Source organism: Poecilia reticulata, linkage group LG7, assembly GCF_000633615.1.
Source record: "Poecilia reticulata strain Guanapo linkage group LG7, Guppy_female_1.0+MT, whole genome shotgun sequence".
Lineage (NCBI taxonomy): Eukaryota > Metazoa > Chordata > Actinopteri > Cyprinodontiformes > Poeciliidae > Poecilia > Poecilia reticulata.
In genome coordinates, this window is record NC_024337.1 from 12,778,433 (window position 1) to 12,801,274 (window position 22,842).

Sequence of the window (22,842 nt, forward strand, 5' to 3'; positions counted from 1 at the left end):
TGAGGACCCAGTGCAGCTCATGTTCTGCTACTCTCATCACGGCGTTCTCTCCCCGACTTTGTTTTGCTGTTCCTTCCTTACCTACCCTTTGCCCTTCCCACCATCTCCTCCCATCTGCATGCTGCTCCTTTCATTCGGTCCCTGCTGAGAGACGACTGGAATGTCTCATTTGACTGAGAGGGTCATTTTAGCGTTCTCCTTTCGTGTCTCTCCGTTCCCACTCTCGTCCTGCAGATGCTAGTCTTTTCCTACGCTCTGCACTAGTTTCTTTGGCATCCTGCTTGCATGTGCGAGCCAAAGGAAGGCAGCTCTCCCAAAAGACGCTCTAAACTGTCCCTTTCAGTTTTTTTCCCCTTTTTTTTCTCTCCTGTCTGTCCCTGTGAGGCTCACTCTTAAGCGTGCACAAAGACAACGCTTCCCGCTTTTAGTAGAAGAGAGGATTCTAATTTTCTTGCCCTGCCTAATGAGCTTACCCTTTGCTGAGCAGCTTTCTGTTCTGCAGCTCGTTGTCGTAGAGGGTGCTGCTCGGTGGGAGGGGAATCGGGAAAACGGGAGCGGGTCTGAGAAGAGGCAGAGCCCCCTCTGTTTGTCTACCAGGACCACCTCTGCCTGAGCCAGGACTGCGGCTCGGACGTAATCTCCCCCCTCTGTCCCTCTTTCTCTCTCCTCTCCCCTCCCTTCCTCTCTCCCTCACTACCTGACTTCCACCCTCCTTCTCCCTCACCGCCTGTCCTGAACACTGACAAAGTACTTTTGTAGCTGCATCACCTCTCTGCTCCTCTCCCTTCTTTTCTGTTCCTTCTCTTTCACTTCTTTGTGTCCCTGGACTTTTGTTGCCAAAATGTACCGGAATCCCTGGATCTCGAATTACCTGACTCATGTGAAGTTTTGCAGCCAAGGTAAGAGCAGTGACTTGGAGCTTAGATTTAGAGGACCGACTCGGGGTATGGGGGACAGGTTACTCTGGTTGTGGGTTGGGAATCTGAGCTTGTGGAAGTTGGCAGGCAACAAACTGCAGGCTCCCTTCTCTCCCTCTGTCCAGTCAGCCGGCCTCGCACTGCAGCTGCAGCTTCCAAGGACACTACGCAGCAACGTAAAGACACTCAGAGTACTGCAGGGGTCTCTTTTTTTTTTTTACTCGGTGGAGGGAGAGAAAACTAGACCAAAAAAGTTCAGAGCCACCGTTATGCATGTATGCATCAACTACTGTCCACTTGTATTGGAACGGACCACATATTGATTCTTATCAATATTCTGTATGCCATATTTTAAATGTCTCGTTGTTTTTCTGTGAATGAACTATCTTTCAGTAACAAGATGGCTTATCACAGCAGAGTTTAAACAACTTGCCTTTCTGTCCCAAAATTCATTGGCAGCAGCAAGTGCACATTTTCTAATGGAGAGCTTCACTTTAAAAGCTGTTGGCAGAGTTTACCTAGGAAATCCATTCATTCCAAAAATCTCTTTTATATTAGAAATATGATGCTTTCATCTTTATAGGTTTCTGAAAAGGTAAACTGCTGACCTGAATTCTGATGCACAGAACAGCTTTCTTGTATTTCTAACACTTTGTGTTTGTCAGCCTCCTTTGGTCCAAGCAGATTATGTGATTAGGGGTGCACTGATAAATCGTGATATAAAAATTCAAAGGAAAACTTTCAAATATTCTATTATTAATAAATGTTGTGGAAGGTACATCGGTATGTTTCGGTACAACAGAAACTTCGAAGGATTTGTAAAGTTATGCCTGACGATGTATACGTAAGCCATGAAAACATTTTTAGTAAAATAAAGTAGCTAAATGTGGTTTCCATCAGTGACTGTATGCTCTTCTGAGTCACCAATGACTCTTCATCAATGACTTATGAATGACATATTTTGTCCACTCAAGGGTTTTTGCTCCAAAGTGCTTTTCAAAAAGTTGCTATAATGTGCTAACATCACCTAGGACACACACCTTTGTGGTTTATTCATATAGGAATATCTGATTCAAAATGGTATAGCTGCGAATTTTTCATAAACACTCAAATCTTTTTTGAAGATCTTTGCATAGGGGAGTGCTTGCTAAAGTCTGCGGCTAATGCTAGCTCCTCGCATTCCTATTTTGATATGACTTGTTAGTTCTAACATATTTTTTGAGTTTTGCAGTTGATGATGGTTACTCTTATTGATTGTAAGGTTTTACTTATGCTTTCCACCATACAGCTATCTCCTGTCAGAGGCCTTCGCCTCCATTAGTCTGTTTTCATCAGTGTTCTATATCGTAAGCATCATTATAAAAGTTGGGAAAACTTATTTTGAGAAGAAATAAATCCCATACTCATTAGATCATATTCACATATTTAAAAAATTCCAGGGTATTCGAGGAATTGCAGTGGATTTCTCGGTCAGCATTTTCCGCATCCCAGCAGTCATAAAACGTCTTTCCATCAATGTTATTTTTTTATTTTTTATTTTTTTTAACGTACACTTAAAAATCAAAATGACATTCTCAGCTTTGCAAAAAAAAAAGTACTCACTTTAGGTGGTTATTGGCTTTTTAATGAAAGCACTGATGCACTGAAGGGAAGACTGAAACACATTTGCCGAATAAATTCCAACGTAGAAAACATTTGGCCCTGTGCCTTACCAGAAGCAGGCTAAAAATGTCTAATTCCAAACCTCAATCTGGGAGGTTAGAACTCGATCAATTTTTCAAAGATGTGTGGTCCATGCTAGTTTGCGACCTTTCTTATTTTGCGTAGCCGTGTTGATTCGCTTCAAACCAGTAGATGATGGAAGCATGTCTAATTGACATGCTTCGTCTTTTCTGCAACATCTTAAAAGTTTGCTCATAATTCCCAGGACATTTGGATGGAAACACTACTATAGACAAACAGGAGTTTGACCAGCTAATGTTAATATTTTGGTCAAATGTTACAAATATGACCAAATATTACATAATGGATGCATAAGAGTATCTTTGATGTGCTGTGGGCTGAGATTTTTCATGTGCTGCTTGTCGTCTGGAAGGTTCTTTTTGTAAAATTTTGGTCTCTCTCTCTCTCTAATATATATATATATATATATATATCTCAAACCATGGCACTGTAGACTGAAATTGACAAAATGTTGTTAAAGTAGATCCATGTTGCTGAGACATGTTTGGTAGGTCTCCTGCTGTCGATGCATCTCACTGTGTGTTTATCTGCTGCTCCTCTATCCAGAAACAGTTGAAAACATTCTTTGAGAAGCATTTCCTCTGTCAGTCCCTTGGCCCTAACTTTTAGTTACTTTTAGTGTTATTCATTGACCTGATCAACAGCAGCATTTAAGGATTTTAGTGTTGAGGATTAATCTGGGGTTATGTTGACTTGGGAGTCTCGGAGTAGCAGGCGAGGCTTAGCCCTAAGATGACCCGCTACCTTCTGCATTAAAGCTCAAACTGATGCGAGTGAAAAATGTTTAGTTTGTCACTTGTCAAATCCGTGGAATAATAGATTCTGTCAGCTGCCACTTCTGGTGTATGTTCGGTTATGTTGGACATCTCACCAAACACTGCTCCGTTCCTGTATCTGAATGCCTCTCATTCCCCCCATTCTCTGTAATATTTTCTGAGTGGGAGCTGAATGTTGTTCTGCCTGCTCTGTGCTTATCTGGAGGGGAATCCACAGCAGGTGGTCCACGGTTAGAAGCATTAGTTTGAGAACTGAGGCTGGATGGGGGTCAGGGGTGTATTCAGGCGTGGTTTAAGGCTTTGAGGTAAAATCATGTCAAAGTAGTCCTCTGTTTTCCATCAAGAGTGAGCCATGTGGTTACGCTAATTTTAAACATTGACACACAGGCTTGTTCATATCTTTGTTAAAGCTAACATTTGATGGCACTGCATTCAATCTTAGATTTTTTTTTTTTTTTTTTTGCCTCCATGAAAGCTTTCATACTTTGTGTGGATGGTTTATTCAGAACTCTACTCTCCGGTCCGTTAGAGTAGGTGAGCAACTGTAAAGTTTGTGGCTGTTTTCAGGACAAGGCTTTGCACTTTGGCATGAATGCCAGTTGACTTAGCGGCACGTTTCCGGTTCGGCTCACTGTAATTCTTTCAAGAACTCGGACTCTTGCTCAGAACCTGGTGGTTCTATGGTTACAACACTCGTCAACTTTTAACCGTGGCGGAACCATGTGTTGACATTTCACATTTTAAATTATTGGAGCAGTAAAATCTTGTGGTACAAGCTCTTTGTGATATTTGTTAGTGAAGTTGGTTTTATCACGTGGTTCTGATCCAACCTGGACTGAAACAACAATTAGAGATTCTTTAGAACTGTCTGTTTTAGTTCAGCTCATAGTTCCACAACAGATGTACAACTTTCTGTAACTTATTGTTTACACATCTGTTAAATTCGTCCTTCTCCATCATACAAGTTGAGATCGCTTGAGGTCATATGAGCTTTCAGAGCATGCAGGTGGGATTGGAGAGTAAAGAGGTGTGGCTTTAAACTCATGGCATTTAATTAATCAATGTAAATGAGTTGCAGTGCGTGTTTGAGGTTGTCCTTTAGCTGCACTCAGTGGTTGAAATACAACTACATTTTTGGTTCCATCCTCCAGTCTGAACCCCCCCCACTTCAATCTTTTCACCCCCTGAAAAAAAACTCAAATCTGTGCCGTTTCCATATGTGGTGCTAAATCAGATGGTTTAAAAAGCACCTGCAGTCTGATCGTCTTATATCCAACTCTCTCTCTCGCTGCCAAGTGAAATCTACATTCTTTAGGTCGTAAACTGTTCACAAAGGAGTCTGATTGCTCTGACAACCAGTGGCATGAAACGAAACAAAAGATTCAGCAAAAAATCAGAATAAAAATCAAGAGCTTATGTGTGGATGTAACCTTAATCACCTTAATCTGCAGTTCCTTAGTTCATCTTACAGTTCATGGCAATTATGGGAATGTTACTACCTTTACGACGGTGTAGTATTGGTGAGTCAACTTCCTCTGGGATGTTTAAGTTCATTGTGAGGCATAAAAATAAGCTGCAAGTCAGAGACTTGTGAAACCTGATGGCTGCTGATCTTTAAAGGTGTTTATGTCCCTACAAATTCAGGCCAAAGTCGGACCAGGCAGCAGAGAAGCTGCTATAAACCAAAGAACTTCATCTGACCCTACACCGGGGGTCAATAAATGACCTTCATCCTGATTTACCTGATGTCGTATGAAGACCCACACTGGTTGTTGAATTCAGTTTTTGTCTTGCTTTTTTCCCCCCGCAATTTTCTGACTTTTTTAGGCCTTTAAGACATAGTTTAATTACACACCTACCTGTGTACATTACCTTCCCTCCCTGCCAGATTTTTATTGTGAATAAGAATTTACATTTACAGAAGAACTATAAAATACTTCTTCTAACTTTTAAAGTAGTTCACAACCTCACACCTTCATATCTCTCGGACCTCCTTCACATTGTCACACCCACCCGTTCCCTCAGATCCTCTTCTTCTGTCCATCTCACCGTCCCCCCTGCTCGTCTTGTCACTATGGGGAGCAGAGCATTCAGCCGCTCTGCTCCCAAACTCTGGAACTCACTCCCACCTGATCTCYGGAACATCGAGTCTTTGCAATATTTTAAGTCCAAACTCAAAACCCATTTGTTTGAACTAGCATACAACCTTTAATTATCTTTGTACCGTCTTATAAATCTTGTTTGTGTTTTTGTTTTTTCTTACCTTGTCCAGAAAGGCGCCTACAAATAAAATGTATTATTATTATTATTATTATTTGTTCTTAAGAACTCACCTGGTTAGAGTTTAAATAAAACTAAAAAAAATAAATATCGAAAGCTAGCATTTATGACAATTGGCTGCTTGCTACATCTGCATGTTGCATACTTTGACTTTAACATTCACCAAGCAACACAGACGTTTTAGTGACTGCACTTAATGAAGAAACTGGGTGTGTAGGACTTATCCAAGTATTTGAAACATCCATTGGAATTTTTTCAACCTAATCTTGTCAACAAAGAAACCAAAACAAACAAAAAAAAAAGCCAGCTCAGATAACCGGGATTATCATTCAGGATCCACAGGGAGCGAGTTTTGTTTTCCTAAGCAGTATTCCTCCCAGCTGAAACAATACTCGGCTACACCCCAATACATCCTGACACAAGACCCTCTCTAAATTACTCTTCTTATTTTTCCCCAAATGTTGTTTTGCTTTAGTAAGCTGGGCTTAAAGCACCAACCTGAGTGTCTGTAACAAAGACTTGCTGATCTGGAGAGGAGGGCAAAGGCAGTACCGCTCAAAAGATGTTTTGGTGTTAAGCAACTTTATAACCTTTCGAGCTGCACTGCAATGCAACGTTATGAGTCACTTTAGTCAGGGAAACGGTCATACGGGCCACTTGGGATTGATCAAAGGGAGAGAGTTGATCTAAGGGCCTCAAAAATATTTAAAATTCTACAACTTTTCCACCCACAAATATTTTTTTGGAACTCTTATGATGGTCCAACACGTATTCTAATCAAAGTGGGAAGTAGGAGGTTTTTGTTTTCATTTTCCAAATAAAAACCTATGGCATGGCCGACCACCTGAAGTGACGATCCAGACAGGCAGATCATTGATCAGTCAAAAGGTTCATGGTATCTCTGCCGGAACTTCAAATATCAAAAACGCAGATGGAAGAATCTGTTGACAGGATGCTCGTTGGGCATTCAGTGACTGGTTTACAATGGAAAAGTGGCAAAAATAAATTCAGTTAAAAACTTAAATTAATGCTCAAATGCTTTTCATCCAATATGACTGAGCTGTTCTGCAAATATTTCAGGGCAAAACGGATAAGAGGCATATACCAAGAAACCTGTAGATGTAATTAGACTGAGGGGTTGACAGAGGATAGCATTTGGAGGGGTGGGGGTTGGGGAGATGGTGAAAATCAGTCATTTCCCTCCCAAATGTTGCATAATTTAATAATCCACTTTGGGCTCATTTTTAAATCAAATCCTACAATGTAAAAGTCCAATAAAATACATTAGAATTTGTAGTTGCACTGTCAGTGTGATGTGTACATACATCAATGATTTGTGTGCACATGCATGGTGGAAAACTAACGGGACAACTTTTTCATTAGCTAATGAGACTTGTTTGCCAAGAAGCTACACACCGACTCATTGGTTCAGGTTAAGATTTCCAGTCGGCGTGTTTCAGCCCATGAAGACCTTTGACTGAAAGGTTCTGCTATTCAGACTGGAACTAATAAATGAAAACGGAGTCATGTCTAATCGTTTCATCTGCCCATAGGACTCGGGAGTGAGACCCCCGTTAAAGCCAGTAATCCTAGGGTCCTACAGAAGAGAGCGCTGAGGTAAGAGAGGCAACAAGTTTTATAGAAGTTTGTTGAATTTCTTTTTTTCTTTTTTTTTTTAAAGACACAATAGTTCTTGTGTAAACCAATAGAAAGCTAAACAGACGTGCCGACAGCTCTCTGGATTTATTTACTTAAGTGTTGCAATATTCTCCTAAACTTGAACAGTCGCTTTGGTAAATTCTAGTTTTGCTAGTGGCCAGCTGTGCATGAGCTTCTTTAGATGAAAGGTTGTAAATATATTCAAAACATTAAGTTACATAAATGTTCTCATGTTTGCTCAGTGGTTCTAAATGATTTGGTGCCGGTTTAGAGGGCCATCATTAACTGCTTCTATTACAACTGGTTGTAAAACTTAGTTGATGATTCGCTGATTTAGGAAAAAAAACGCAATTTTGCAATTGCAGTGTTTCCATCAAATAAAAAAACGCAGTTAAAATCATACATGAATAAGTTTGTTCACGTGTGAAGTAATTAAAAAAGTATGCCATACCATTGTCCTACTACTTCCTGTCTTCCATGTCTTTTCCGTCAGTAGTAACATTAGCTTGACATGATTCATGTGTTATGAAAAGTGTTTCTATTGCAGCTTTGCAAAATAAACTAGCCGAAAAACCACCTTAACCCAGCAGCAAAAATGATCAAAACATGAGTTTCTTTTGAAAGTTCCATGTTTCCATTAAGCAACTTTATTTTTGTAATAAACATAATACACTGTGATGTTAATTCATGCAGCCAAGCTTTGTGGAGTGCCTCCTGGAGCTGTATGGAGCCCCTTTGGAGACACCAACCCAATCCTGAACATCGTGAACCATAGCGTAGATATAGGCAGAATTTCAGAATCACATGTTGAGATATTTCAATATGAAAACAAATGCTGGTTCCATATAAAATTATCTAGTATATTCATTGTTCACAACCATTCGTGGTAGAATGGATAAAACCACAAGATCTTTTCTTTTTTTCCCCTAATCTCTGGACACGTCCTACCAAGCCTGTTATAACTCTGCTGCATTATTGTGGTTTTGTCTAATATTCTTAATTGACTTGATTTGTGTTTAAGTGTCAAAAAATGGTCCCTTGTGTCAGTGCGAGGTTGAAGGTGTAATGATCAGGGTGTACAACTAAAATTGACTTGACTTCCTGGCCTTCACAGCCCCACCGACGGGGTGGAAAAAATGGCCCACTCCTATTTCAGTAAGAGTTCATATTTTTCTCCTCAGCTTCCCGAAGGAATTTTCCTACGAGGAAAAAGACGATCCGCCCAAGGACGTAGATGTTAGTCTCCCCGCCAGTCTCCCCAAAGGTAAAGAACGTTGGATCTTCATTGGAGGAGGATAGGGCTGTAGCTGCACATGAAATTGTGTAACTGAAAACGATGCCATTCACTTTCAAAGTGGAGGCTTTTTCTTAATCGTTTGTGCAAGTGTTGTTGTCTCGGCTGATGAGAAATCTTTTCATCAATCTTGTCAACAACTCAGCCACTTAAGAGCCTTTGTTAAATTTCAATAAGTGTCTTGAACAATAATACAATATCTCAGTTTTAAAGTACTCACCTTTATGTCCAAGTCATATAATATCTGAAACGTGTAGACTTCAAGATCTCATGTCAAAAAACTTTGTTATATCCAACTACTAAAAGAGCATGTCTTGTATTTTAGCTTTGAAAACAATATCTCATATTATTAGGTCAGGGGGGCAATTACATTTTGGGGTCAGATTGGGTTGCTTATAACTTCTTTTTTTTGTCTCCAAATAGTTGGGATTTAAAACTGTTTTTTTGTATTTACTCAGGTGATCTTTGATCTTTTGAAACATAATTCTGATGACAAAGCAGAAACGATTCTCTTTTTTTCACAGCACTGTAAATGTTTCAGTATTCAAAAGCAACTTCATTTAAGATTCTCATTTCCTAAAATTAATGCTCTCTTCTTTTAAGTGTCCGAGTTAAGGAAACGTTTTGAAGGCATTACCACAAGTACAAGTGACTGGGAAATGAACAGGTAAGGTCATAAAGTTACCACATCCAGGCTACAAGAGTCTTTAAAAACAGTATGTTGAGTGACGACGTGTCTTGATGTTGACGGTTCTTTCCTTCCCATTACTATGAAGAAAGGAGCGCATCGCTCGAAGACTGGAGGGCATTGATGGGGAAGTTCATCAGTCCCTGCTGCCCAACTTGGTGGCCAATCGGCTTCTGGAAGAAGACACGCCACGTTACACCAGGGCGTCCGACCTCTGCGAGTCCCATGCTGGTGAGTATTATTCAGATGAATTACTAACTATAAGAGTTTTAATGTACTCATTATGTGCTGTTTTCTGTGAAGTGACAGTCCAGCGGTACGGCATGGAAGGCTATGAGAACCCAGACCTGCCTGTGAAGTTTCCCGATCGAGAGTCCAGAGGTCAATTCAGGCCCGACACTCTGTCCTCCATGCACACTGAGCCAGTTCACAGTTCACTACCTACCACTGCTGCCCCAGAGCAGGAATCCAAAGCTGCACGCATTGCCCGCTACAAGGCAGAGCGCCGCAGGCAACTGGCTGAACGCTACGGCATCTCCTTGGATCAGGACCTCGACCTGGATTATGCATCACGCTACACCCGCACCCGGAAAGAATCCGACGGCTCAGAGAGGCGCAAAAGAGGAGAACCTTTAAGGGATGAAGGCAGGGATGCCTCCCTGAGCGTCTACAGCGGTGTTGTGGTCAGTAGCCCGAAGGCAGGCAGCTATGCAACACCCCAGAGACACCCTGACCCGGTCTACGACGTGGCTCGCACCAGTGTGGACTCGTTCTCCGAGCGGGAGCGACTGATGAACCTGGAGAACCAGCGCCGAGCCGCTCCACCCGAGTCCACTTCTTCGTACATGGACGTAACGTCATCGTTCTCTGCCAGGGTGCCTGCTAAAGACCCTGTGGCATCGCTGCCTCCCAGTTCACCAAAGATTAGCAGGCATTCGTCACTTTCCTCTCCCAAACATGCTTCATCTCCTGGTGATATGTTCATCGAGCAGCAGGCACACAGTATCCTCAGCAGGCAGGGGTGAGTACTCTTGATGTCCTTCAGGAGACTCCTTGTATGTTTCAGTAGGATAGGCTTCTTTAGTAGATAACGGCAAGGAATTTCTTCTCCTTTGTCCCCGACTACACAGGGTTCAAGTCAGAGCACTGTTGTAGCATTCGTAAATGGTTTTACTTGCTGTGACTACATGTCCCAACTTTTTTTGTGTGTTTATGTCAACTCTATCTATACTCTACCTATACCTACATACTGTATGCAATGCATTTACATATTACAGTTTTATTTCACTTAAAACCGTATTTTATACGGTTTTATTTGTTCTTTAAATTCCCAAATGAGCCACTCCTGGCTGAGTTGTTTGTTTCACAAGAGTGATTTCCATGGCTGTTGGGATGATGCCAGCCTTTGGTTTTGCATTCATCTGTTGCTCTGAAAGTTGATCTCTGCTTTTGGAACGGCACAAATGTCAACTTTACTGGCATAAATTCTTAAGTTGTCTTTAATTATTTCATGGCATGCTAAGTGAGTTGGGGCAAGGTCATTTTTCACAGTGTCAGCCAAATGGTCCAAGGTGCTTGAGGAACCAGAATGAACTTTTGCCTTGGATTCTGTTTGTGTTTAGAACTGACTCGCATTCTCAAAGTTTTCGTGTCAGCCAGGGAATATCTCCTTAGCACTCGAAGATAATTGTTCTGCTTCCACAAAAATCTTAGAATTCAACCAGTTTGGACTTACGTGCAGACTTAAGTGTTGAAGGAATTTGTGAGCACCTCTAAATGTTCCTGATGTGTTGTAAGAGCTCCCTGACCCAACCCAAACATTGACCAGCCCATAACCCTGCTATGCACAGCTACGAACAAACCTATGAAGATGCATTGCTCTATTCTTCACACGACTGGGCTGTCGGTGCTCATCCGTCTGCGCTCATGTCCGCTTCACCCTCTCACTCTGTCCTCAGTGTCCCTCTCAGATTTCAAAACTTGGCTGGGAAGCTAGTTCCTATGGAGCAGGGGTGGGTGTTTGTTACAGGCTGGCTCAGCGCGACTCCATGGTCACACCTCTGACCCACAGCTGGGTTTGATCAAAACCAGCCCAGCATAAAGATACAGAAACAAAGAAGAAAACCTCTTCTCTCAGGATCCGTGGGGCTAATGGGGGGAGAAACATTTCAGGATATGTTTGATTTGAACCTGAACCTCAAAAGTCCATTTTGACCTTTTGAAAGTAGCTTTTCAGTTTGGACAGAGGTAGGATTATGTAAAATACTACTTTTCAGTGAAACGTTGGTGAAAAACATTAAAAGGGTTAGGGTGGGGTAGGAGCGACGTTATGATGACTTTCTGAAGGCGGCGTTTCAGAAAGAGCAAGAGTTTTTCAAAGAGACAAGGCCCAATTTTAAGATGTTAAATTATAAAGTCAAATTTCATTTAATATATGTAGCATTTTTTATTACAGATCAAGGTAACAGTTACTTGACTATGTTATCAAATGATGCCATGTGGCTGTAAAACACATAATTAAGGGTGTTTTCCCACCCGTTAGTCTGGCAACATTTATTACAATTCCAGTTGCTGTGGTTCTCTTTCACACTGCGTTGTGTCCAACCAACCAAACCCTTAGACTAACCTGTTCACAGCCATGCCTGTTGGGCTCCACAGCAAAATCCACTGAAGGAAATGACACAGAGACCTCTTAAAAACAACTTTTAGTACAAGTTCCTTCTTCACAAAATATAAACACAAATAGAACGGTTGTAGGATTTCTCTTTTGCCTTTGGCAAAAGACCACAAACCATTTCTCCCCTGGAGTGACAAAGATATGTCTAATGGAAGCTCATATTTATGTCTTTATACACAGACATAAATATGTGACTATACAATAATTCCTCACATGCTATTGATTCTAAACGGGATCGGATATTCATCTGATCTGAATTAGTCTTTCTGGTCTTAGTCCCAAGTTCCTCCAACTGAAGTCCATTTATCTTCAGCTGTGTGTGACGTTATTGTTCGTGACTTTGTTTAATCACGAGAAGGAAAACGATCCTTCTGTCTGTAGAAAATTATCATTTACGTGAAAAGATTGTGAACATGTTGACCACAGCTCCTTACATAAGAGATTGGGGGATTTCATTGTAGTTAAGGTCTCTTCTAAAACCACAGAAACTGTGAATTCTGTAACCAGGCAGAGGTTTTTTTTGTTTTTTTTTATTATTCTTCTGGTGACCAGGTTCATTCCTACTGTGGTCAAGCTCAATGTGTGTAATGTGGTGGTGTGTAGACCGCTGCAGACTGTTCCCCCACATACCTGGTCACTCACTCGTGTTTCCCACTGGGTTTTCTACGGAGCAGTGCAGGAGCGACCCTTAGCTCTGATTGGTTCCTCCAGACTGATGCCGAGGGTGATACCCACTCCCTCATCAACTGGCCTTCAAGGTACACACACACAGGCTGGTTGTGTGTCCCCCTCCCCCTCATTGAGTCGGGCTAAACCCTAGACCCACCAACCTTCATGAGCAGCTGCTTTTAACCTGCTGGTCTTCCAGGGACCCAGGACCGTCATACCACTTGCACAGTGTGGGCTCCATTTAGTTTCACTAAATGGAAACTAAATGTTTCCATTTAGTTTCTCTTCCATTTAGTTTAACTAAATGGAAGAGAAATTAAGTCACCTGACATCATCATCTTCACTATCATAAGCCCATCGGACCATAACTCCATCTTCTTCACGCTTCAGTTGCCTGTGTCTGGTTAATATTTACACAAAATATAACTGACAGATTTCAATTGTTACTTACCCTCTGCTCTTACATGTATTGATTGTACAGTGTGTGTGTGTGTGTGTGCATCCTACTGTATACAGTGCCTTGCAAAAGTATTTTTTTCAAGGCACGTCTTTACATTCTAATCACTTCATAAACTCAAGCTTTACTATATTTTATTGTGAAAGACCAACACAAAGAAATGCATAGTGGTAATTAGGAAGTGGGAGGAAATGACTGCATGGTTTCCCCACCTACGTAAAAAATAAAACTCTTATCTTGTTTTCAAAAGTCACTTAATTTGTAGAGGAGACACGTTAGGAATAAAGTTGGCAAAGTTTAACACATTGAAAGCTTTTAAATAGTGGTGGCAACATCATGTGGTGAGGAATGGAAGAAAGCCTCTTGGAGGCTTTAAGTTACTGGAGAATTGACCATTGGTTCACCTTCCTACAGCAAAGCACTAAACGTACAATTAGAGCTGCAATAGAAAGGTTGAAATCCATCATGTAGAATTCCAGTAAATCTCTCCAGCTGTTTGTACTGTGAAAAAAATTTAAAATGGCAAAGGCTCAGAATACTTTTGCAGGATACTTTCGTATTCATATATTAAAAATGATTTACATCCATCGTCAGCATTTTCTGACTGCAATAGATTCTGTATTGTCCACCTTGCTGAGCCTCAACACTGTTTTTAAGTGTGCACCGATTGCAGTTTCCTGGCCAATCACAGATCTTTAAAAAGACCTGCGGATTCTAATATTGGCCAACACAGATTTTACTAAATTTTGTGTTTTTTTTTTTTTGTCTGAAAAGTCATTGAAAATGGCATCAAAGTTAGCCCACAAGTTGGCAGCAGTGAGGTGACAATTTACTCAACTGACCACCTAGTTTGTGGGTCAGTCAGTCCTCTCACAGCAAAGCAAAGGTGGACATTAACTGATGCTGAAATCTGCCAAGAGCCAACCTCCCAAAATTAAGAAAATCTGTGCTGATTGTATTGGTGTGTCCCTATTTTCAAGCCATTTACCCACTGCTCGATACAGGAGGAAACAAAGTACTTATTAATGACGTTCTAGTATGTTGGTTACTTGCTTTATAAGAGATGCACAATAATGGAATGGGGATGATAACAATGTATGTATTGATGAGCCTGACCTGGCAATGCAGGTTTTGGATTTTCAGCCAGGCTGACTTAACAATGTTTTTCCATTATGAGTTTGTATCTGCTTCCATTTTTACACCGTTTCCCAAATGGTAACTAGCTCTTTGTTTCCCTGAAGAATCAAAGTTAGGGAGAGGCTTGCCAGAGAGGACGGGCACCAGAGAAATCCAGAGCCAGAAAAGTTCACTGACATCTCTGGATACCACAGACAGCTTCAGCACCGACCCCAGACTTCTGCTCCAAGCCGATACCACGGAGAGCCAGCAGGCCCCCAGCAGACCTACTTTCAGGCCTATCACGACCCTCAAGGTCATTTCAGCAGATCTAGTCACAAAGGAGGAGAGGATCTTGGTGGTTACCCAAGTTACCTGTCTATGACCTCTGGTCCGACAATTGGAGCTGAGCAGGACCAAGAAAAATGGACTGAACTTGATGAGACTGAGGAAGCGGAAGGGGTGAAAACGGAAGGTCTCTTGAGGAGCAGGAAAGCCGTCTTGCCTTCAGAGATCCGTCGTAGGGAGAGAAGTATGGAGGACCCACAAAGAGGAAGAAGTGAAGAGGAAATGGGGATGTACAGCCTCAGCCAGGCTCGGGATGCTGCTCTAGAGGAGCATCCAAGATCTGGAGTAACTACCAGAGCAGAGAAACCTGAGCACAGCGCCTCTCTGCACGCAACAGAATGGAGACCTCGAGGGCAAGAAAATGTCATTTATGTTCACAAAGTACCGACAGCAACCCACATCCATCCCCATGTAATCCAAAGCATCCCCACCTCCAGGACTGCTGTCAACCACTTGGTGTCAGATGTTGGTTCAAGTCAAAGGAACACTCAGCCACAAGACTTCAGAGAAGTCCAGGAGTGTGACAGTGTTGGGACCAGAGAGAGTCAACAGGACCGTCGGGTGTCTGTGGCCAAACTCAGGAACTCGTACATGGAGAGCACCACCACGCCTCCAAGCAGGCGCAGGAACGAGGTGTAGGTGGAAAAGCTGAATGTTACATCATTGCTGCTTACTGCCTGGCTGCTGCGGAAGCTTCTTAACTAACATCAGCTGGCCAGTAACACTAATAAGCTACTAAAATATGTCTGAAGTTGACATGAAAGCATATTTAGAGCTTACAGAGTTGCTAAACTCTCAAGTCCATACGCTAATCGGCTAACTAAGCTAACACTAGGTTTCGTGTGGAATGACTACGTCCTTTATCCCAACTGTGCCTGGTTCTACATCGGCCCAGTGCTTATGTATGCTTTCACTGCTAACTTTTCTGCATGGCATTGCTTCTGTGCTGGACTTGAAATGGAGGTGTGTCTAAAGAGACACATTTGTGCCACCATATCACTTTGTTCTCGTTTGGGCTCTTTATCTGTTGACCCCTCTCCCTTTGCACTCTCTTCAGTGATATTGAGGATCCGAGTGAACACAGGGCCTACCAGGCCCCCTGGAGAGGTGCTAGGGAAAGGAGGCACCAGCCTCTGCTCTATATCTGTCCTGGGGAGAGTCGAAAGACCTCAGAAAGGTTTAGGACTCAGTCTGTCACTTCTGCTGAACGGCAGGAAACTCATAGGTATTTCTTTACACTGGAGAATGCATGACTTAGAGGGAGGAGACTAAATAAATGTTCATGACTGCATGTTAATCAAATTAAGATCATTAGAAATGTTTTTAATCCTGATCTGGTGAGCACTTCTGATTTTCTCATTTGCACTGCATCGTCAATTATTTAATATTTTAATCCTTAATGAGATTCTTATCTTTGTTTTGGTTTCCGTCTGACCAATAGGAGTACCTTGATAATCGACCATAAACACGCTCGTTAATTTCGCCTCTCCAACATTGGGAAACAAGGAAGTTTAATGACCAAAGGTTCCTCTAATTGGATTTTGGCAGCGGTCTTGACGTGTGACCACAGCTCAGAAGCATGAATTGACCATTGTGAGAAATGAGCCAAAGATCACAGAAAAGCACGGACTTCCTTAAGGCTGTCTAATGCTCCTGCTCAGTCTGCTTTGCTGTTGCCTTATTCTATTCATTTCTTTCCTGCAAACCAGAAGCAACTAACTTTCTTTGCGTCTTCTTTCACAATCAACTCTTATTTTGTTGCAACTCAATAAGAAGCTTTTACTGATTTTCTTTTTATCTTTACACTTTTGAAGGTCCTGTGTGAGCTCAGACTTTGCCTCCATAGAAGGTAAGTCATGTTTCTGTTTGATTCAAGAGAGATTTCTGAGTAGATCTTAAGTATCAGAACAAGCTAAGTTGATAGATTTTCAGTGTTTTCTAATATGTGCTTTCCAAGGACTTTGTGTATTCATGAGTGATCTTTCACTTATGAAAAGTTTTCATTTGACTGTAGTTCACACAACAGTCGATGGTTGACAGATGAAATGGAAAAGGTGGTACGCCACCAACAATCTTCCCTTATGCAATATCTTCTGACAACAGAACATGTTTTGATTAAAATTAAATCAAATTTAAGCTACTGAATAAGATTAATTGGTATCTCTAAAGCTGTGGTCATGTGTCCTGCTCTGTCCATGTTAGAGTTAGGTTTAGTCTTTCTCTCAAGCATAAGAGTTGGACTCTTGTTTGTTTGACTGCAGGATTGGACTGGAGATGGATAGATGGCTTTGGGTCTTGTTTTCCATTAAACGGGTCCTGTTTCATTCTGTGAACTTGGAGTTTTATCAAAAAGCAAAGTTCCTGATTTAGTGCTCTTCTAGAGCTCATACCCCATTGTCAAGTCTCTATGTAGCTGGTCAATGTCTGGTTTGGTTCTAGCAAAAAGGTTTACGTCTCAAGGATTGACAATGAAATTATCGATTTGCATCTCACCACCTGCTACGGTCTCCATACATTTTTTTTTTTGCTTGGATGAGGTGGGGTTTTTTCGGCTGCATCGCAAAACTGCTTTTTCGCATCACAAGTCATCACTGGGTCAACAACAGAAAGTTACTTCTAGCGGAAAAGATGAAGACAATGACAAAGTAGTTGGATGATGTGATTTTGATCGCATTTCTTATGTAATGGAAACACTGCAGTTGCAAAATTGTGGGTTTTTTCGTAATTCGCAGAATATTGTCAAAGTTTTGCACACATTTGTAATGTAAACGCAGCCAGTGACGAGGGACGGAGCAGACTGGAGTTGAGGTTCTTCAGTGTTTCCAGCAAGATGCTGCATATATTCTATAAGTCTGTTGTTGAGTGGCATTTCTTCTGCTATTATTTCACATATTTTAAGGCAGTTGGGGCTATTTTAGTTTGCACACAGATTTTTATTTCATAAAAGGAGGGGAAGCACTTTAGAGTCGAGTTTCAGAGTCATTAACGGTGCTCACAGTAGCATAACGGCAACTACTCTCAGGGCAAAAGCAACTCATCTGGTTCTCATAAACACACGTTCAGCCAGGACACTTTTGTACTGACAAGAATTATGTGCAGCTGAGTCAATCAAAGGAAATAGTTGTTTGGTGATGTCATGTGTCTTGCACAACGTGTGTGTGCGTGTGTGTGTGTGCGTGCGCGCGCGTGCGTGTGTGTGTGTGTGTGAATGTATGCAGCAGTAATGACACACACACCTGCAGATCTCGAGTCTTTTCTCCTCGGCCCTTAATGTTTAATGGTTTATCTTTGCTGCCAGCTATAAAATGACATCTTTTTATGGAGACTTATACCTTTAATAAAGGTGAAGATTATCCTGTAGTAACGCTAGTTTGATTATATTTTGCACATTCCATATAACAAGCTTCAGGCCTGAGCTTCATAAATCGACATATACACAAGAGAAATAGTTCAAGCCGACATCTGCTAGGCTTTATCCAACTCATGGAATTAATAAACATTTCTTGCCCCATGATTTTTACCTTGGATAATTGATCCCAGCACAGTGTTTTTTTCTCAACATCTGGGCTGAACAAACACGAAGATAAGTGTCCTGAAAGTGTTTTAACTGCAGCTCAGGCATTTGATTTTCATGCTGCTTTCATCAACAGTTGTTTTTGTGAAACAAAAACAAAGAACTTTACGATTTTTAAAGAAAACGTGTCGGTGATTTGAAAACTGTAACTCTGATCTCAAATGAAGTGCAACAGCAAATTCAGCCTCACTATTCAATATGCTGTGGCAAATGAAAGTGATATTTTCACCTGCTTCCATGCACCACCATGTTTTAAACACCCACTACTTGTATTGATATTGATTTACAGTGCTCTCATGTATAAAGGCCAAACACTGCATGCACCATAGCTTTCTCATTGCTTCATTAGCATGCCTGAATGAATCTGCTCAGGACATTAATGTGACCAATGTCAAAGGACTCGTGAAGTTCTTAACATTTTATAGCTCATCACAGAAGTGGGATATCAGGAAGTATTTTAGAGGCAACAAATCTAGTTTTGCTGAACCAAATGAATAGTTTTATATTTCCTATCCAGTAAAAACAGATTTTCCAACCTTTATTTTTTGTGCTTCACTGTTTTGTGTAGCTGATGAAGAAAAGCTGGATGATCGAGCCAAACTGAGCGTGGCAGCGAAGCGCTCTCTCTTCAGGGTGAGTTGCAGCTCCTTCCTTAGTGCCCTTTGGCCTGCTGGTTACTTTAAATTACATCCTGGTTTCAAATGCAGAACTCGCAGACATGTGCTATTAATAAAAGACACAAATATCAGCTCCATCTGATGTTGGGTCTTGACTGTTTCCATGTATGGGATAGACTGAGACACAGTAGAGCATAAATAAGTGGAAAAACAAGTATGCATTTTTTTGTATTCTTAATTTAAAAGTACGGTTTGGTTGGTCTGCATACTCTTTCCGTTTTTTTTTTGTTTTTTTTTGGATTAAGCAATTCTCTGTTACATGTCCAAAGTTGTGGACATTGTTTTAGAACCTTTCCTTGGTTTAAACTAAAGATGCACCAATCTCCTTTTTTTATTTTTTTACTTCCTATGCAGATATGAGTTTTGGTATCAGTCTATACCAATACGATACAGAAAATTCCAAACATAATAATAAAGCATAATGTTGCTCAGAGCGTAGAATGAGGCTGAATAGATCCACTTTTATGGATCTGGCACATTGTCACCAATACCCGATCTCAAATTTTTTTTCAATATTGGGATAATACAAATATTACTATTGGAACAGTGTGTCTCCAGGCTAAATATAACTTATTTGGGCCCCATATTAGTCATATGTTTAAGTAAAATAAATGAAAACTGAGTTTTCTGCCACTTCACATTATAGATTCTACTTTGTGTTTATCTGTCTCATAAAATCCAAATAAAACACATTAAAGTTGGTGGTTGTTATGGGTCAATGTGCTAGCTAATTAAATAATAAATTCTTACTCTGACTTCTAATCTTGCTGATATAATAGAATAGATTTCTTCCCTCCTCAACATTGTCTTCAACATTTGAGATGATCCTACACAGCTTATTGCATTTATTTATGATGATCTCCTGGGTTTTTTCTTTTCCAGGAACTGGAGAAGAGCATTGATGGAGGAATTCCCAAACCGCGCTCCAGGAATGCAGCAGTGGACAGAAGACTGAGGCGGACACAGGATCGATCGAGGACTCAGCCGGTCACCACAGAGGAAGTAGTCATAGCTGCTACGTGAGTTCTGAGTCTGATGCTGAAATGCCTCACACAGAACGAATCTCGTTAAACTAAATCCAGCCGATCAAAAGCTGGAACCAGAGTCCATCAACATCAGTCTGAGGACAAACTGCCATGCTCTCAGACTGCAGGCTGGCTCTATGCCATTCATAAATCATGTTTGAGTTCAACTGAAACCAACTTACTGTAACAGTTTGTCATTCAAGCTAATTAACATCCATGTTCAAGATTTTATTTTCCTTTGGCTTTCATTATTTTCAGATGACATTTAGTATTCACACCCATCGAAACTTTTCCCCTTTATAAGCACAAGCTATTATGATTTATTGACATTTTATGTGATAGGCCAACAGTCGTTCCTAAACGTGAAGTGAAAGGAAAATACCTCGGTGTTCAGCTTTTAAGTTGCGTCTCTACAAGCTTTCCACATCTAGACACTAAAATATCTGCAAAATATCCAAAGTTTAGTCAGATTTGAAAGAGAAGATCTATGAAAACTAATTCTTGGTTCTTCCCAGATTCTCTAAACAACTTGGATCTGGACTTTGACTAGACCATTGCAACACATGATTATGTTTTAACCTTAATCAGTCGTGTCCAAATTATAGCTGAAAATACAGATGGGCCAAATTTTTTTTTTGTTTTTAATTAAAAAAGAAATAATTACCAGCAAGAGAGTTAGATGCACATAATACCTTTAATTTAACTTTAACTATGTTCTAATCTGTGTTGGCTTTCCCATGAAATTCCAAAGAAATATATTAAAAATTTGTGTTTTATAATGTGAAAAAAATGTAGAATGTTGAACTTTTTTACACTTGGAAGTCACCGTAGTTATATCATTTTTAAATACTTGTCATCTTTGTATTTTCTCTACCACCTCTGTGCGTGTGTGTGTGCTGCCCCTGACCTAGTGCCCCCTCTCAGACTGACCCGTCTTCTCTAGTGTGTGCTGATAGCTACACCCTAGTTGGCAGCAATGCCCTCCCCTCTTACAGGTACACAAACGTGTGTGTGTGCGTGTGTGTGCACGAGCATGAGAGACTGAGTCATCCTTAAATGTCTCTGACTGTGACTGGCTCACCACATCAGGTTGCCCTCCATATTTAAGCTTTGATGCCCTCCTGTGTTATGAGGGGAAATTGCATGATTACATTATAAATTATACTTTGTCTGGCGTATAAAACTCACTGTGCTTGTGCAACAAACATGTAAACTTGATTTGCGTTTGAACAGACCTGTAACAATGCAACATGCTGCTTACCTGCTCATCTTCACATTGTCCTCCCCTCAGCCTGCAGGCATCCCTACAGCAGAGCTCCACAGCCCGGCACCAAGCGCATGCCTCTCAGGAGGCCCGAGGCTCAAAGCAGGGATCTGGGATGGAAGGAAGAGTCGAGACGGCGGGTCAACACCCCGAGGAACCGGACGTCTGCACCCTCAGCCTGGCGGAGAAGATGGCGCTGTTCAACCGACTCGCTCAGCCGGTGAGCAGAGTCACCCGAACCCGAGGAGACAGCCGCCAGCGCCGAGCCAACGCTCGCTACCAGACGCAGCCCATCACCATGGGAGATATGGAGCAGGTGGGGAGGTCTCTCTAGTCACTCTGTTTGATTTTATACACCAAAATGTAGGTGTATCATTTGAGTTGAAAAATGTTTAAAGTTGACACAAAATTTAAAAATATGTATTCATGCGTTATTGGAAGACATTATTTATAATTGCCAAGAGGTTTTAAAAGAGGCAAATCTAAAAAACTTTTAGCATTAATTTGTGCAATTATGGAAAGGATGAAGGTTTCAGACATTTCCTTTGCTTTGTCTGCTCTTTAAACTTTGGGTGAGATTTTCAAAGTACCTTCAAAAGTGAGGATTTCTAACTACTTTAGGATTTACAGAAGATTTTGAAATTGCATTACATATGAAAGAGCGTAGGGCTGCAGGCCACTTCTGGTGGCTGATATGCAGCCGCTAACTGAGCCAAAGTTTTATGAGGTGCAGAAGCAGCCTAGGAGATATAAATTTTGGACGTGTTGCTCTGAGTGTGTGAGAGCAGTTGCTGTAAAACAAGGTTTTACTATTTCAAAACAATGATTTACAGAATTGACATTTTAAACCAGTTAGCATCTTATGTTAGCTCTTAGCATGGTTAACATTGTAAAACTGCTTAATCTTGGTGTATTCTCAAGAGACTTGATGCTAAGAACAGTCAACTTTTAAATTAGTGATCTGCTGACTTTCAAATCCATTTTTAGCTCTGGCACTGCTATTACACATTTGAGCAGAGTCAAATCTGTATTTGACTCTGCTCAAATGCAGAAAAATGAATTCATTCAAAATACTTTTTTTTACCTACTTTCTGGAAAAATAATACAAGGTACTTTGATCACTTTTTGGACAATTCAAATTTCCTTTAAGACAAATCTTGGGAAACTCCTCTTATTTTTAGGCAATGTTTTATTGGCTTATTCAATTTAATTACTAGGATTGAGAATTTAATTACATTTTTCCAATTGTTTTCTTGTGTTATCATAACAATTCTCTTGTCAATGAGATCTTTGAAGTTTGATCTCGGTGGAACAGCCTCATAAACAAAGGTCAAATAAATAATAAATGTGGAGTAAGATGCAGATTTTTCTCAAAAGAAGTAGATTACAAATTGGTCAATTGTTGTACAATTGGCAAGAGATGGCAAAAAGATGCCAAAAAAACCCTGTTTGTGCATTACTTTTTATCAATATTGAGTTTTAAAAGCGGTGTTGTAGCATGTGGCTGTTTCTGCTATAGGAGCTCTCAGATTCAGACATCATAGACGATGAACAGGAGCTGTGTGACAGTCCAGTTGAACAACTCCAAGTAAGATTCCCCTGAACAGTCGCTGTGATTGCATCAGAGGACGACACGTTCTCTAGTCAGAAATGACCTGCGTTGCACCGTTTCGCCCGT

General features: G+C 40.9%; 1 protein-coding gene across 12 annotated transcripts in view; it reads left to right on the top strand.

The window, feature by feature from the left end:
• Positions 1 to 465: 465 nt before the first annotated feature.
• Positions 466 to 22,842, top strand: part of svila (supervillin a) — a 46,694-nt gene continuing 24,317 nt past the window's right edge. For 2 of the 12 annotated variants that reach the window (XM_008414677.2, XM_008414681.2), the window contains exons 1-15: positions 469 to 899; positions 7,270 to 7,333; positions 8,557 to 8,639; positions 9,273 to 9,336; positions 9,446 to 9,588; positions 9,661 to 10,378; positions 12,709 to 12,792; positions 14,402 to 15,259; positions 15,682 to 15,849; positions 16,439 to 16,473; positions 18,767 to 18,831; positions 19,758 to 19,894; positions 20,812 to 20,895; positions 21,192 to 21,480; positions 22,684 to 22,752. In XM_008414677.2, the coding sequence (XP_008412899.1) occupies positions 842 to 899; positions 7,270 to 7,333; positions 8,557 to 8,639; positions 9,273 to 9,336; positions 9,446 to 9,588; positions 9,661 to 10,378; positions 12,709 to 12,792; positions 14,402 to 15,259; positions 15,682 to 15,849; positions 16,439 to 16,473; positions 18,767 to 18,831; positions 19,758 to 19,894; positions 20,812 to 20,895; positions 21,192 to 21,480; positions 22,684 to 22,752 (2,919 nt within the window). In that variant the 5' untranslated portion in view covers positions 469 to 841. Of the gene's footprint in view, positions 900 to 7,269; positions 7,334 to 8,556; positions 8,640 to 9,272; positions 9,337 to 9,445; positions 9,589 to 9,660; positions 10,379 to 12,708; positions 12,793 to 14,401; positions 15,260 to 15,681; positions 15,850 to 16,438; positions 16,474 to 18,766; positions 18,832 to 19,757; positions 19,895 to 20,811; positions 20,896 to 21,191; positions 21,481 to 22,683; positions 22,753 to 22,842 lie in introns of all 12 variants that reach the window. The other 10 variants (XM_008414675.2, XM_008414674.2, XM_008414676.2 and 7 more) reach the window with 10 other exon arrangements.